This window comes from Danio rerio, chromosome 6, assembly GCF_049306965.1.
Source record: "Danio rerio strain Tuebingen ecotype United States chromosome 6, GRCz12tu, whole genome shotgun sequence".
NCBI classification, from domain to species: domain Eukaryota; kingdom Metazoa; phylum Chordata; class Actinopteri; order Cypriniformes; family Danionidae; genus Danio; species Danio rerio.
This window is the reverse complement of record NC_133181.1, coordinates 31,948,996-31,966,660: the sequence shown is the minus strand read 5'-3', so window position 1 is coordinate 31,966,660 and position 17,665 is coordinate 31,948,996. Positions and strand designations below refer to the sequence as shown.

Genomic DNA, 17,665 nt, shown 5'->3' with positions numbered 1-17,665 from the left:
AGCTTAGAGGGGTCTTGGGTTCTAGATTATTGTGGTTTTTGGTTTTGTTCAATTCTTTGCTTTGGCGCCACTAGTTTCTTTTTTCTTTTTCTTTTGCAACATTGTAAATAGCTTACGCACATTTGATGGCTTTGTTATTATTAACATCACAGTCACACATGCACCATGACCAATTTAGTTTATTCATTTCAACTATCACATGTATTTGGACTTGTGGGAGAAACCGGACCACTCAGAGAAAAACCCACGCGAACACAGGGAGAACATGCAAACTCCACACAGAAACGGCAACTAACCCAGCCGGGGCTCAAACTAGCAACCTTCTTCTTGTGAGGTGATCGTGCTTTCCACTGCGCCACCGTGACACTCAATTGTGTATATATCTATATATACTTTTAACAGTAATCATCCCTCCATAAACATTTTTATTTTATCTTTATTCGTAAATGGAAACGTCAGTCCAGTTTTATCATAGTTTTTGTCATTTAAAAAGTAAACTTTTTAAATTACAACAGAATCAGTGAAAGAATGTGGTTGACCTAGAATATGGCAAAAAATATTCATCAACTAAATGAACAAGCCACTTCAGAACAGTCCGAGCCACAAAAATTCATAATGCAGCACAGAGTAAGCACAAGTGTAGTTTATTCTAATGCACTGACATCAGGCATTTTTATGTGTGGCTTCAGTGTCCAGGTTATTTTTCTGGGCCACTGCATACATGAAGGAGAAGAAGCAGGACACCTACTGAGGCTTTGAGGGCCTGGATTGTGTGATGCCTGGGAAAGCCCATAGAGGTGAGGATGGAGATGCTCTCCTCTGGAGGCTGGTTGTCCAGTGCACTGGTTGTAGGAAGACTCGGACTGGGCAGATCTGATTCCATGTAAGTGGGAACAGCCAGAGGCTCAGCAAAATCTGTTGTTGATTTAACAAGAGACATAAAAACAAGAGTTGTATCACAGATCAGTAGGTCATTCTACAGCTAAATGTGGTTTAAACAGTGGACTCTATGCACAGCTAGAGTTTTAAAGCCAACGATAAACTTCTGGTGAAAGCTTAATGTGACTATTTTCAATTTCACAAGGTTGTTTTACAGCATCAATGTTGTAATGTAATTACAGTTAAATATACTTAAGCATTCATCTAGTTGTTTAAGCGTAAAACGAGATGAAAGATTGTTGTAACCACCAGCACCGTCAGTAGCAACAGGCTAGTGCAGAAATTACATTGTAAATAATGGGGATAAAATCAACTGTCATATTTTAAAGACATAGTGGGGGAAATGGATATTAATGCAGTGATTCTTATCTGTTCTGAGACCCACTTCATATTGTATATCTAACAGCCAGTAAACGATCTTAAACGTGACAATTTTGTAATGAAAAGACCGTTCACCGGAAGCCCTTGGAAATGAAAAGTCAGTGTGCATTTAGCCCATTGGTTTCATCATTTACATATGTGACAATTGCATTCAACATCGCAATGAACTTCAGTTACATTTAGATTATGGCAAAAAAACTAAATTATTAGTGATAATATTAATGTAATAATATGATTTTTGTTATTATTCAAATATTTTTACATATTACATTTTTTTACAGTATTCTCTATGATATTTTTCTTCTGTAAAAAGTCTTATTTTAGTTTGGCTGGAAGAATAAATAAATAAATGAAAATATAAGATCATTTATATATATATATATATATATATATATATATATATATATATATATATATATATATATATATATATATATATATATCCTTAACATTTTATGAACAAACCGCAAATTAACTAATTAATCTAGATAATCATTTACAGTGAAATAAAATAATCTCAATACTTTAATTGGTTTACATTTTCTTTATCTTTATTTTTTATATTTATGAATTACAAAGCTTATTTATTTATGTTAGTGTTTTCTGCTGCTAATGTGTTTCCATTTAATTTATGTAAATTTTATTTACTTACTTTTGTTTTTTTTTTTTTTTAATTCTTGCTGAGTGTCGCTGAGTGTAACCTAATTTCATTCTGCTTTACATCTACTGTGATGTTCAGTTTGACAAAATAAAGCAAACTCATAATGGCAAAGACAAAATAAATTATTGTTAGAAATTAGTTATTAAAAATATTAATAATTGTCAAAAAAATATTCTCCTCATTAAACAGAAATAAATTTTTACGAGAGTTCTTTGACTGTATAAAGCAGGGGTCACCAATCTCTGTCCTGGTGGGCCGGTGTCCCTGCAGGGTTTAGCTCCAACTTGCCTCAACACACCTGCCTGGATGTTTCAAGTATACCTAGTAAGACCTTGATTAGCTTGTTCAGGTGTGTTTGATTAGGGTTGGAGCTACAATCTGCAGGACACAGGCCCTCCAGGAACAAGTTTGGTGACCACTGGTATAAAGCATCAAGCTATTTTTTAAATGTTTTTTGCAGGTATAAATCATTTGACTCTTGCATTTAAATGTGGTTGCCACTTTTTACAGTGTGTGTATGGCCATAGTTATGACATCTAATATATCAGAACACAAACAACTCAGACAATTGATAGAGGGCTGCGATTCTGACAAACTATAGCATGGTCATTCAACCATTTATTCAGAATAAATTATTCATTTGGAAACAAAGCAAGTGAATATTTTATACACGGATCACTGATGCACTGGCTCACTCAATTTGTTCAAAAACATTTCATTTTGGAAGGAAGTACTGCAGTGTTGCTCTGAGACACACAAAAGCTCTGTCATTGGCAAAACAGAAAAATAAAACGACAATATTGTGTCCCAAATGTAACTCGCTCTTCTCTGTTAAAATGTTTTAAATTTAATACTGCCACTCTTGCTCATGTTACATAACTTGACAATATCATCTAAAACCCATACTGGGAATTTGTCGCTTTCATAGCATAAATTACAGGGCAATTCTAGCTGCCTTCATATGCTTCATCACACAGTGAATGCTTTTGGACTTGAAGAACATGCTTCTGGAAAAGTATTTTGTGTTTAAGCAACAATTACGGTATTACCGCAGACAATAAATACTGCAAATCTCTAGATGGAACAGAGTACATTACGTAGTGCTGTACAACCAAAGTACCTCGACTTCATACTGAGTCTAGGATGTGGATTTATTCACCAAATGTGCAAAGAGGATGAAAAATCACACTGGCTGCTCTTAAGATTACACAGATAAACCGGAAATTCAAATGAACAAGAGCCATGTAATCCATTCCCTATAGTCTGAATCTAATCCTTTAATGTTCAAGATCAAATGCTGTCCTCACACATATAAAAACATCACATAACACCACCATGTTTGACCACTAGCTACAACAAACTGACCTTCACAGATAAACACATTTTTAGAAAAGGATTAAAGGTGCCATGAAATATAAAAATGGCTCATTTTACTAAAATAACTGTTAATTTAATTACTGCACTTAAATCTTTCTAAGGATGCAGAGCTTTATTCAGAGAAAGTTTGATGTTTTAGCATGAAGTAAATCCAGTTTGCACACACTAGACCAGGGGTTCCCAAACATTTCAGCCTGCGACCTCAAAATAACAATGTCAGTTACTCACGACCCCCATTTTTCTCGAAGCTAGTTATAAATATACAAACGTTGCATAGAAAAGGCATATGTATATAAACCTGAGCATATTGACAACACATAAATGCAACAGTCTAATAACCATATATATATTTTTTTATAATTATTTATTCATTTAATTTAATTTAATATTAACCTCAAATATCGTATTTTAATGTATTAGAGTGCCATAAAGGTTGTCAGAAAGTTTAACCTGGCCCCGTTACATCAATCTGCTGCAGCTGACACTATTGCTGTGTTGCTATTCCAATGGAAAAAAAAAAAAATTGAAAGGCTGATAATTTTTTTATTTGTATGTTGTTGTTTCTTTAATGTAACTTTTATCTGTCATTTGTGGGTTATGAATAAAATATGATTATTCTAAGAGTTTAATAACATTTCTTTGAGTTTTGAAAATCACCAAGTGACACCTTGCCATTGTCCCATGACCCACCAGGGGGTCTTGACCCCCACTTTGAAAACCATTGCACTAGACACTGACTTTTTATCAATCACCAAGGACCATGATTTCACTTAAAATATTCTTAAATGTACAATTATGCAAAAAAAGTTACATATATATATACAAATAATTTGGGAAAAATATACCTCTAAAATACCATATAAAATGTGTGTTAATTGGATCTGGGTAGGTCACTCAGCCTTTCTCCAATCCCCGGTGGCTCAGTGCTTGTTGTGGATATTTAAAATTGAACTAAAACAAACGATTTTGACTGGCTAAGAATGATATTGAAAATTCAGAAATGTGCTTCAACTGGCATACTAGGAGCCATGGAAAGTTTAAAATAAATAAAATAATAAACAAAAGCAATTTGCGAATAAGCCTGTATATCTCTGCTGTTTTATAGTTAAGACACTAGAGACTTAGAGATGTTTTTATATGACCTTTTTGTATTTAGTAATTGCTTCTACTACTACTACTAATGATAATAATATTCAGTAATAATATTATTATTCAGTTATATTAAAAATTATTTTAAAAAATATTACTTTCAGAAAGCATTTCATAAAAGCGACAGTAACAAATTTATAAAGATGTAAATTTAAATGATTGCTTCCTTTCTTTAAAAATGTCAAATCGGATATTTATTAATTAATCCTGAAAAAAACTACTTAAATATTCAATATTGGATCAAATAATTTGTTTAATTTAAATAAATTATACATATAATAAAAATCACTTAAGTAGACTCATTTTCAAGTAACCTACTAATAATAAGCCTTGAGAAATAAATTAGCATTCATTTAACACTGAATAATGGAGTAATAGCCACAAATAATGCTTTTTAAGATTTGCAATTAACAGGAAAAATGTTTTTAAATTTAAAAAATTATATAATATTTTTAATTTTAAAAAGTCATTTTAAATTGCACATACTGCATTTCTGATTAAATAAACACAGCGATCTTGAGAGAAATTTTAAAAACACCTTAATAATTCACATACAACACAACAAAACAGTATGTATCACAATGCACTTTTATGAATTAGTCATACCAAACAAACAAAACTATTTGAAGTATGAATATACTTCTACTTTTTACATACACAACTAGAAGTTAGGATTTATGTTTTCCTAAGACCAGTCATATTTCACCTCCACAGTTCTCAAGAATTAATGCAAGACTAAAAAAGATCTGTGTATAACGCACCCCATATTAATAACCACTGTCAGTGGCGACTGTATAGGAGGAGGGCCAGCTGTAGCTGTAAAGCCACACAACTCTAGGAGATGTGAAGCTAATGGTGTTTGGCCCACTAGAGACTCTGCTTCTGTGTATGTCTGAGTCTGTTTGGGATCTCAGGTGGCTGCTTAACTGGGCCAGGAAAGAAAGGAAAGCAGAATTCCCAGCTCGCAGGTGACGCTAAAGTGCGAGGACCGTGTTTACTAGCCTGAAGCGCAATAATAAACAAGGGTGCCAAGCAAGAGACTTGAAAAACAACCCTGTGTAAAGTTGATTCAGCTCAGCGTGAGCATTCTAAGTGTGATGACATAAACGCTTAAATCCAAATTGCATTTGGATTAAAGGGATAGTTCGCTCAAAAATGAAAAAATATCTTTCCATTCAATAATTTTTTATGTGCATTTTGAAATATTGCATTAAATATGCTAAATAGAAAGGCCAAGATGTGCATGCATTTTGAAATATATGTGCACAATTGAGTAAGAACTGTTTATAAGATAAGAAAAAATGTGCATAATCTATGACAAAAACAGGAATCAATCCCAGAATTATAAAAACAGATCATGTGATAACAAATATAGTCAAAATTGCACGGCATTACAGCACAAACCAGCGGAGCGAACACATTGTAAAATATCTGAAATGTTGTTTTTGTCATTCCTGTCAAAGTCTGTGATTAAAGTTGTGGAGTATTATTACCTCTCAGAAAGTCTCTTTATCAGCTGGGGCACAAGTCTTAAGTTACATAAGAATAATTTGTTATTTTGTTATATATAACTTTGTTATTTAATGCCAGTTTATCAGGAGGTGACGATTTTGTTCTCTTTGACTTCTTGGGTGGAAAAAGTGCTTCATTTTCAATTTTTTTATACAATATTCTAGTTTTGTGCATAAATCTAATTTGCATATTTGGATGAAAATATCACTATTTACTCATCTTAAACTTATTCCATGACTGTTTAAGTTTATTTCTTTTGTTAAACATAAAGGAAGACATACTTAAGAAAGTTGGAAAAAAAAGTCATTGACTTCAATAGATTTTTCTTGTTTCTACTGTCATTGGCTGCATTTTTCTTCAGAATATATTGTTCAGAACCGAAGCACTGAAGTGATGTGAGTAAATAATTAGCAGATATTAATTTTTGGATGAACTTTTATTACCTTTACTTACAAATACTTTGGAGTCAATGAAAGTATGCAATTCTAAATGTTTTTTGAGATAATGGACAGCAAATATTACACTAGACTTTTGCAGTTTATATAATTTGAATGCAGAAATGTTACAATACGTTTCTGTTCAGGGTGACGCAGTGGTGCAGTACGTAGTGCTGTCACCTCACAGCAAGAAGGTCGCTGGTTCGAGTCTTGGATGGGTCAGTTGGAGAGTTTGCATGTTTTCCCTGCATTCCGGTGGGTTTCGTCCGGGTGCTCCGGTTTCCCCCACAAGTCCAAAGACTGTCCTGCAGTACAGGTGAATGGGGTAAGCTAAAACTGTCTATAGTGTATGTGTGTGAATAAGAGTGCATGGGTGCTTCCCAGTGATGGGTTGCAGCTGGAAGGGCATCCGCTGCTTAAAACATATAGTGGATAAATTGGCAGTTCATTCCCTTGTGGCGACCCCAGATTAATAAATAGACTAAGCCGAAAAAGAAAATGAAAAAATGAATGTTTCTGTTAAACAGGTCTATAATAAAAGGTCAGGTCTTTTCTGAAAAAAAAATGCAATTAACTATTTATTTTTACATAGTTGAGATTATAAACTTGAACTTTTATTTAAAGGGGTGGTCCAGGGTCTATTTTTTTCATTTTTTTTTTTTCATATATCATACTTTAATTATATACAGCTTCTCGGCTAACATGAAAACGACTTCCTAGTTCCTCTGAAAGGTCCGCCCTCAAGAGGGTCTGATTGGTCCGCTATCATAATGTGCTGTGATTTGCAGATCGGCTACACGTCACCAGGAAAAGTGTCACACCTCTAATATAAATATGAATACAAATATTTGTAGCTAAATTGTTAACAGAGCCAAACGGCATTTCCTGTTGTTTACATCCTTGCTACAACATACCATTAACGCTAGAAACAGTGCATGTAATAAATACATTTTAACAAATAAAAATACTCACAGGTTGTGGCTCACAATCCACAGCTTTTTCTATTATGGTTGAAGCTGCTCCTTTTTTGAGAAATTTTTTGCCGCATCCAGCACTGAACTCGGAAAGATTCTTGAAGCTGCCCTTTGTCAAATGCAAGCTATTTCTTTTTTTTTAATTCTCTGAAACATAATTAAAATTAAATTGTAAGCACTTCTCTCTGTGTTGTGTCCACTGGAAGCCCAAATACAGAAATTCTCTGCTGTAACATTATAGCGCCTCTGGCCACGACCCTTTGCTGAGTGGTGTGTACGTGTGTGTTGAATGCGCGAAACCTGAGAAGCTTGTGATCTCATTAAAGCGCATGTATTTTTTGTAGTCTCCAAACTTTGTTCACAGTAGGCTTTGCTAAACTATCTCTGTAAAAGCCAATGTCTCCCTTTGCATTGAACTTTGAGCATATTACATTCAGAGATGTTGTTCACACAGCTACACTACACATCAACTAAAGTTTAAAATATGATTTTGTAGTGGACCACTGCTTTAAGGGAGGAGAAAATTCTTGTTATCAATGTGAAAAACTTTAAATCAAACTGTATTTCTTATTTATTTAGTTTTTTGCAAAATTGTCTAATATTAGGGTGAGATTAAAATTATGCCATTTTCAAACAGAAAAGTTTGCATACATTTTGATCATTCATGTATCTGACAATATTTTGGGGTCTTAAAGTTGGTTAAAAATAATAATAATAAATTAGGTTTAATTTAAAAGTTTTTAAAGTGCACTTTGTTATGTATCCTAGCTCATAGGCATACGTGAGTAGCCAACAAACAAAACAACAATGGTGGACTATACAGCAGTCAATCAGTTATGCTCAAGATACTGAGCTACATTCTGGCCTGGCATACATAATACAGCTTTTTTTTTGTAGTTTTCACAAATGAATAATCCTCTACACAACCGTACATGAAACTTTAGCACACAACTTTTGCATCTTTATTACATTATTATTCTAAAACGCATGGTATTGTCGATAGTAAACATCCACCTTAACCTGATACAAAAGACATTGGCAAACAAAGTTGTTTTTACAGTTTTTTGATGTACAAAAGAGTACTTAGAGCTTCAAATGCTTACAGTTGAATCACTGAGGTCACATGGAATGTTTTGGTTGCTTTTCTGGACTTTGAATGTTTCGGGACCTTTGCTTTCAATGCATGGCAAAGGAACCCTATTTCATTTAAAATATCTTCATTTGTGCTCCAAAGAAGAACTAAGGTCTCAGAGAATTGAAACAACATCAGAGCAAGTAATAATTACAATTTTTATTTTTGGGCGAACCTATAAGCACTCCTAAATACATAGACATAAAAACTATAAATGCAATATTTAGCCAAGTGCTTGATTTCGGCTGTTGTTTTGGATAGTGATTTTCAATGCATTATCTGTGGTCACAGCAAAATCATTTTGGAGACACCTTAGCAAATACTGAAGTGATGCTAGATTGTTTTGAAAAATTGTCAACTTGAAGGCTCTATATGCAAAGGACAGCAAGTTCATCCGAGTTAAAATTTCTAAAATGTCTACAATGAAAGTCTTCCTTTCAAGGCAGCATATAATTAGGTGACACTGTCTTCTGCTCAATTACTCTTTCCCTCTCACTTCAGCACTGCACTTCCTACAAAAATGACTAATAAGATAGCATACATTTATTTCTGTCTCGGTTGTATATTTTGATAATACAAATAGTGACTACCATTATTGTTGTTGTTGTTATTAAGGTAAAACACTGTAGTTAAAAGCGAAAAAATACAAATAAAAAAAGTTTGAATAATTTAGGATTCCAAATTCCCATTTTTCCCATGTTTTAATGTGAAAATTTGATATTATTTAATAGAAAATGCACTAACATGCATATGTTTCTAGCAACAGAACATTAGATAAATTACATATAAAATTCTTGATTTGATCTTAATATATATATATGCTCATTGACCACTTTATTAGGTACACCTGTCCAACTGCTCGTTAACATAAATTTCTAATCAGCCAATCACATGACATCAACTGACTTGTTAATGCGGGAGGTCAGAACAGAATGCCCAGACTAGTTCGAGCTTATAGAAAAGGATCAGTCACTTGAATAACTTCTCATTACAACCGAGGTATGTAGAAGAACATCTCTAAATACACAATCTGTTAAACCTTGAGGCGGATGAGCTACAGCAGCAGCAGGTGCCACTACTGTCAGCTAAGAACAGGTAATTGAGACAACAATTCGCACAGGCTCACCATAATTGAACACAATAGAGCACCTTTGGGATGTGGTGGAACGGGAGATTTGAATCATGGATGTGCAGCAACTATGTGATGATATCATGTCAATAAGGATCAAAATCTTGAAGAATATTTCCAGTACCTTTTTGAATCTATGCTACAAAGGATTAAGGCAGTTCTGAAGGCAAAAGGGGGACCAACCCGGTACCAGAAAGGTGTACCTAATAAAGTGCCGGTAAGTGTATATATATATATATACAGCAGGGAAAATAAGCATTGAACTCGTTAACATTTTTCTGTGGTCTCGTTGGTCACCACAGTAGAATGAACTTATCCAGATTATGTTTTACGAAACGATGCCCTTCCAGCCCAAGTGTGCCGCAAGCCTACGTTTGAGTGAAGGTTTCGGCCGTTAGATCGCCCCCTGGGGGCTGGCTGCAGTACAAGTCATAAAGCCCGCCTCCTCCGTGTTAATGAAGGAGACTTGAGCCCAAATAAAAAAAAATATTACACTTGCAATAAAATGTCCAGAAAGATAGTTCTGGTCGATTAAGGCACTGGTTATTGTGCTGAAATAGGTGCAGATCTTCATTTTTGTAAACAGTTTGATTTAGCAGTAATTTAATGCTGGGCGTGTCATCGTGATTGACAGTTTCTCAAAGCAGCGCGTCTGAGCTTCGGCAGGAGACTGAAGTGTTATTATTCGATTTCTGTGTTATTTTACCATGACAAAATGAGTTCAGCAGTAAACTATAGTTTCTGACATACATGATCCTGGTGGAACACTGTTTATTCGCTAAGTTCAGGGCTTTTTTCGGGCTTTATTAGTTTGCTGATACACGCCTAGCCACCCAGATAGCAAAACACAGTTCCGGCTAGATTCTCGCCTGCCGGAGACTTATCTCTTAGAGCTCAGACTGACTAATGTTACCTCTGCTGGACCTACTTCGGAAGCCTGGACTCACTGCCCGATTCCAGTCCGACTCAATCGAGCCAGATGCGGCGGCCGAGCGAGCCGGCGCTGCCGCATGCGAGCCGGAATCAGCCCGCGACGCCGCGAGTAAGTTGTGCGCTGCGGCCTGGAGCTGGCGCGATTGAATATATAAAACCCTCATATTTGTTAACGTTATTACATCCATTTGTGTTGATATGACAGCAAACGCATGCTGAGAAGTTCGGGGGGCGTAGTTGATTTTACATAAAGCGTTTGATTGGAAGCTCGACTCTGCTCATTTTCGCGGCTCCTCCTCTGGCTCCATCAGACAGTCCTTCTGCGCATGTCTGGCTCCAATTTCAGCAGTCTTTTGCGACAGTTTGTGCCCGTCAAGCAGGCGTTTTGCCCTCAAGGCGTTCAATGGGAAAAAGGGCTGTCGCGTCGTCCATATTTTTTACAGTCATTGTTCCAGCCACAACCCAGTACTGGGAAACACCCATACTCTCGGATTCACACACATACACTATGGTCAATTTAGCTTGTTCAATTCACCTACAGAACATGTCTTTGAACTGAGGGGAAAGCCAGAGCACCCGGAGGAAACCCACACGAAAACTGGAAGAACATGCAAACTCTACACAAAAACGCCAACTGATCCAGCCGGGGCTGGAACCAGTGACCTTCTTGCTGCGCACCGACAGTGATAATCACTGAGCCACCATGCCACCCCAGAAAAAGTATTGAACACATGAAAAAGGGAGGTGTAGAAAAGCAGTGATAGCCCAGACAGCAGCAGAAATCTCTGAGCAGTTATTCAGCAACCATCTACCCTTCCTCATTGTAAATAAATGTTAGCTGCTTCAGTTCAGGATGATAAGGATGAAGCAAGAAGGAAAATCTTTTAAAAAAAATGTTTTTTTAAATTGTGCATTGTAATTGAATTATACAAACAAAAAAGCTATAAAGTGTGACAAAAGAAACACTTCAAAGTGTTTTTCAGATATAAAAAAACGTTTTCAGATATAAAAAAAAGCCCAACATTTCTAAACTAACAGGTGCATGAAAAAACTTAGTACAGTGTCTCTCTATAAGTAATGTTCAAATATGGAATAAGCTAAGAATATAAAAAGATATGCCTTTGTTCAAAACATGTCGGTTCAGTCAAGATACGCTGTCCTACCTGGCTCCTCCATGTGTGCTATTATCCAGTTAAAGGCCATCTCTGCTCCCATATTCCCAGTATAGTACACAGCCTTCCGACAGGCTTCCAAAGGAAAGCCCATCTCTGCCAGCTGCATCACAGATGATTCATCTATTTCTGGAGCTGAAGAACAATTAAAGATTCAAATTAACAACTCAAAAACTCATAACTAACATTGCAGATGCTGATTATGTTTAAAGTCAATTATTGTAGAACCTAACTGACTCTTTTAAGAGATCCTTTTAATATTGTTCATGGAATAGGTATGTAGCACATTCATACAATTTACACGTATGTAATGAATTCTGCATATTTAAAGAGTGATACTTACATTCCAAAGAGTTGTTTGTTGAACTGTCTGTATGCAAAAACAAGAACGAATTAGTACTAAGGAAAAGGGAAGGTTAAATATGCTATTTTGTTTCCATATTACATTACATCTGTGTAAGGTGAGCAACTTAAAAAGTAATTCATCACTAATTACATGATTTAAATTATATATCAATTACTTTTCTAATTACGTTGTCTGAAAAGCAACAAAGTTGTGCAATAAGGAATTTAATAACTTGACTTAATACTAAATGCTAAATAAATTGACTCAACACTATGCTTTACTTAAGCATTTGCAATTGACTTGATAAATGTAGTGTTCTTGAGTTTATAAGTAAATATATTTGTATAACCAAATAGTACAATTCCTCTGCTTTCTGAATCACTTTATATAGAAATGTTGAAGTTTAGTGTATTTAAGCAAGTTTATTGTACTAATTATTTTAACTGTAATTTAAAATACTTAAAAATAAAACGTAATCTTATTATTATTGTTTTTATTTTACATTCTGACATTTGGATTCAGTAATTTTGTGCTGTTTTTAAAAAGAAATTTCTTACCAAGGCTGCCTTTTTGATTAATGTCAATTTTGCGTTGTTGTTATATTTACTCTGAATATATATTTTTCTATTTAAAATGTATTGATTTAAAGTCTATTCAATATTTATGTTCTTTATTTTTTTATTCTTCTATTTTAAGGTTTTTTTAAGTACAACAGAAAAAACAAGCAATATTGTCTCAGAGTATACACAATTTGCAGGTAAATATAGGAATTGCCCTACATGAGGGTTCAGCTGTTGGGGATACAAAATGTAGTGTTACACAGTATGTAGACATCAAAAAGTCCTATAAGGTAGTGTGCCGGTCAGTTTCCATGAAAGATGCTGGATTTGGATAGAACACATTTCAGGTCTAAGTATCCAAGAAAGAGTTCCCAGGTAGCACAACATTTTTTTTGTGGGAAATGGACCTGATAAATCTGAGCCTTTCCAAGTGGATAACGGAGGCCATATCCATTAACCAGGTTCGAAAAGAAGGAGGTAAAGGAGATTTCCAGTTTTTTAGTATTAGCCCCCTGGCCACAGTCAAGCCTAGAGTAAGAGCTTGTTGCAGATGTTGGTGAAGGAGTGTTATGAAACACCAAAAATAGCAAGCTGTGTGTCTGGTTGGAGGGAAATATTATAGGCCTTGGAGTAAAAATCAGAAATGTTTGTCCAAAAACTGAACAAATCAAGGCAAAACCAAAACAAAAGAGCTGTGGTGTCCTCTGTAATTTGACACTTGTCACACATACTGTAGGTGAAATAGAGGGAAAATTTTTGTGTAATTTGGTTTTGGTATAGTGCTGACGACGCATAACTTTGAACTTAGAACTGGTGCCTACTGTTTACTGAACAGGACTGTACTGTAGTCAGACACTTATACCATAGTTCTCTGATATGTCAGTTCCAAGTTCATCCTCCCAAGCCAGTTTACATTTCTCATTAGACGTTGAGGCAAAGGTGTTAAACAATTCAACAAAATTTGAAATAAGATGAATAGACTGGGGAGCGTTCAAGAAGACATAAAAAACTCATGTTTATCACGCATACATTCAAAATTTTAGATTTCACATAGTAACTTACTTGCAAATAAAAAAAGTGAATGGGGTAAATTAAACTTTTCTCTCAACTGACTAAATGAAAGGCAAATCTCTTATGTTATTTATTAATCATATTTAAAACACACATTTTTGCCAACATTCTGCCATATTGCCAAGTCTTTACTTGCATATTTGATAGATTTAATATATCCTTACTGAATGAAATTGCTTCTTTTTTTCAGCTCAAAACGTAACCAAAGCACAGGCTTCAAGTCTACAGGTTCTCACCTCGGGTGTCTTCAGGAATGACAATGGGAGGTGTAAGATCAGGCAATTCCTCTTCTCCAGCCTGTAGACCTGTGGCTCTAAGGCGATTCAGATCCAAGAAATCAGGTACATCTACTGACATATCTGTAACAAAAAAAAAACACAAGAAAAGAAAAAGAGAGCATGAAATAGTAAAATAACTAGATGTGAAATGTGGCTCCAGTTTCCTCCACAGTCCAAAGACATGCACTATGGGTGAATTAAATAAGCTCAATTAACTGCAGTGTATGTGTGTAAAAGAGTGTGTATGGGTGTTTCCCAGTGATGGGTTGCGGCTGGAATAGCTTTCGCTGCGTAAAACATATGCTGGATAAGTTGGCAGTTCATTCCACTGTGGTGACCCCTAATTAATAAATATCTAAGCCGAAAAGAAAATGAATGAATGAATGAATGTGAAATCAGGTCTCTAATCTCCAGATTTGTCATGTTCAAAAGCAGTGTTAGACTACCCTCTGCTGGACAACAGAAGAGCTTCTGCTGAGCAAACCACACCTTGCAAACTGATATTATTTTGATGCAAGCAATCACGACCATTGCTCAACATGCATAACATGTGATGGTGTGAATTGCACAAGACAAGGCATGTGATAGGCTGACACAGCTGACAAATGACAACATGACATATCAATAAATCTGCTTCAACAGGAGCCAGAATCACATGGAATCAAACATCTACTGATCCAACATTTTGTGCATACATGAGTATAACAAAGTGTAGATTTAACTACAACTAGGGTGCAAATTACAGGGGGTTTGTTGGGAGTTGACCTCCCTTATTAAAGTTTAATTCCCTCTAAGGACTCAAAAGATGTATAAAAGAACAGCTCTTTAAATAGTGATAAACTGATTTTGCTCTGCTCTATACCTATAATAATAATATTTATATAAATATTTAATTCAAATAACAGATACTATAAATATACCTTTGACCACCCCTGCAATGGTTCATATCATTGTGAATACATAATCACCCCAGGCAGCCTATGCGAGAAAATGTTCATTCAGCAGTCTGAAACTGCTGGATTTAGAGCACCAATAGACACCATAAGTGTTCACAAGTAGGCATGCAGGGTATAAGATTCTGACAGTATGATAACCTTGGCTAAAAATATCACGGTTTCATGGTATTGTAATTACTGCTCTAAAATATGCTCTTTTTAAATGTATAGGTTAAAAAAAACTACTTTTCCCCCTATTAAACACAATATATTTTATTTTAGGATATACTTATACAATTTTTGAACAGTAAACATGTTAGACTAAAGAATTTAAATGAATTGACTTCAGCTGTCTTCATTATTTACAAAAACAGATTTCTTTACAACTTGAAAAGGCCTCGTGATAAGTAGATCTTTCTTTTCTTTGGATATAAAGTAAGCCTCTGCACTGTGTAGGTCCATAGCATGCTTGGATGGTAGTTTATAAGCTAAACAAAACTAAATAAAATAGTCAAAAAAACATGTTAAAAAACAACAACAAACACTTATATATACAGAAGGAACGGTATAACAGAAAATGTTATTGGTTTTAAAATCTTAACTTTTTCAAACCGCGGTAAACCTTGAAACCGATTATCGTCCTATGCCTATTCACAAGACACTTTTCTTGTGAAACAGGTGTTTGCATCTACATATAGCCTAAAAGCAAACTAAAATTAGATGCATTGTTTCTATTTTAACATACCTGCTCACACATGAATGTTAACAGTGAAATAATAAGTGTAATCCTTCATTGTCATGCGTTTATTAATGCAGGATTACAAACTTGTCATTGTGTGTTTTATATCAAAAATAGGCCATCTTTTAGAATCACACATCTGCTGAAATAGCCTATCAGAGTCAGAATACACTCAAAGTCAAAACACTAAAAACAGATAAGATGATTAATAAATTATATGTTATTAAATTAAGTATATAAATTTGGTTTACTGAAGGATGCTTTACATAAACTAACACTAACAAAGAAACTACCCTCGATGGTCAATTTATAATTCGCACCCTGACTACAACAATGAGAAATTAAAACACAACAGCAAATCAAGAGCATGTTTATGCACACACCTAACTTTTTAGGCACCCAATCGACACCAAATGTGAACTTCTTTAGCTGCACGATCATGTACTCTGGGAAAGTTGCAAAACGAGAAGTCCTGAAGAGAGAGAAAAATAAAATCTTTTAGTGCAGGTATTCACCATATTTACATTACTGGCTAAAAGTGATGAAGAAAAAGTATAGACAAACTAACAACTCACAGTAAAAGAATTATACACTTAATTGAATATAATATTATTGATATTTCAATGGATTAGCAGTCACTGTCCTCCTCATTCAGTCTGTACATTTTATTGCTGTCATATACTTCTTTAAACTCTTTAAGATGAAGTCAGAAAGTTTTGTCTCTGTCAGTATCTCTGTTGACTTTGAAATGGGAAATTGCAGTTATTTGCGGAATTACACTCTTCCTATGGATTGAGCATCAGCATGTCTCTGCAGCGTGGGTGAATCTAATATTTGCTGTGTGTGTTGGCTGTCAGTCACAGTTCTGGTGTAGATACTGTACTTTGTGATTTTACATGTTGACAGTTAGACCCAAAAAGTACTTTCACAGGAAAATGTCATTTAAACAAGAACTACATCTAGCTCGTTTGTGGGGAAAAATACAATAAATGATGCTAAATATGTTATTAAACTTAAAGATAGTCAAATCGAGCTTATATCACATTAAACTGTAAAAATTATTTTTAGATCTGTGCGAATTGTTATACTTGGTTCAGAAATTTATATTAGTATTGCGTGATGTCAATTTAGTGTGTATTAGCATTACATTTAGATTTCAATATTTATAATTGTCATATTAATCAAATTTTATATAAGGAAATTGTCCTTTTGATTTAACGAGCAAAACAAAGTTCCTAAGTAGCTCTTATTCTCTTTTACAATCTGCTATTTATTTCAGCTGCTATGATTAAAAGATCAATGACCTGCAGCTCTATGTGCAATAGGTGTGTGACTACGGGGCTCCTTCTGTATGTATACACATACAACATAATTATGCAAAGACAAACCTACTAATACCACTCCAATGAGAAAATATTATTACAAGCTTACAAGTTTTCTTACATGGTGTTTTATGTAATTATGAATATTATTATTTTTTTATTTATGTTGATAAACCAGATAAAAGAATACCCTTGATATCAAAAATGCAAATGCAAAAAACATTTAAAAAGCTTGATGCCCATTGGACATCCACACATTGAAAATTTAGTCATCCGAAAACTACAATTACAAATGTATACTGGATTTTTCCCTATAATGCATGCAAACTGCCCTGAGGTCAAAATGAGATCAAATAGACATCTAATGATGGTGTCAGGAAAAATAATACCCCTTTACTAGATTTTGACATGTTTTTTGACATTAATGTTAGATGTCAATTTGATGTAATTTTGACATCAAGGAAGTAAATTGACATCCAATCAATTTGTTTTTTACCTGTTTTTTTATAATGTTTTGTTATCAAGGTGCCTGCTGGGTATAAAAGCCAGAGATGATACTAAACTAAGAAGCGGTTTCTTCTTACTGAGCTGAGTCAAATTATCCAGATTTCTAGAAAT

The 17,665-nt window shown here is 34.6% G+C and overlaps 1 protein-coding gene across 4 annotated transcripts in view; it reads right to left on the bottom strand.

The window, feature by feature from the left end:
* Positions 1 to 17,665, bottom strand: part of usp13 (ubiquitin specific peptidase 13) — a 58,166-nt gene that overhangs the window by 9,387 nt on the left and 31,114 nt on the right. For all 4 annotated transcript variants that reach the window (XM_005165930.6, XM_021476878.3, XM_021476879.3 and 1 more), the window contains 5 exon segments: positions 16,109 to 16,197; positions 14,010 to 14,132; positions 12,140 to 12,166; positions 11,788 to 11,931; positions 749 to 915 (listed from right to left, as the gene is read on the bottom strand). In XM_005165930.6, the coding sequence (XP_005165987.1) occupies positions 749 to 915; positions 11,788 to 11,931; positions 12,140 to 12,166; positions 14,010 to 14,132; positions 16,109 to 16,197 (550 nt within the window).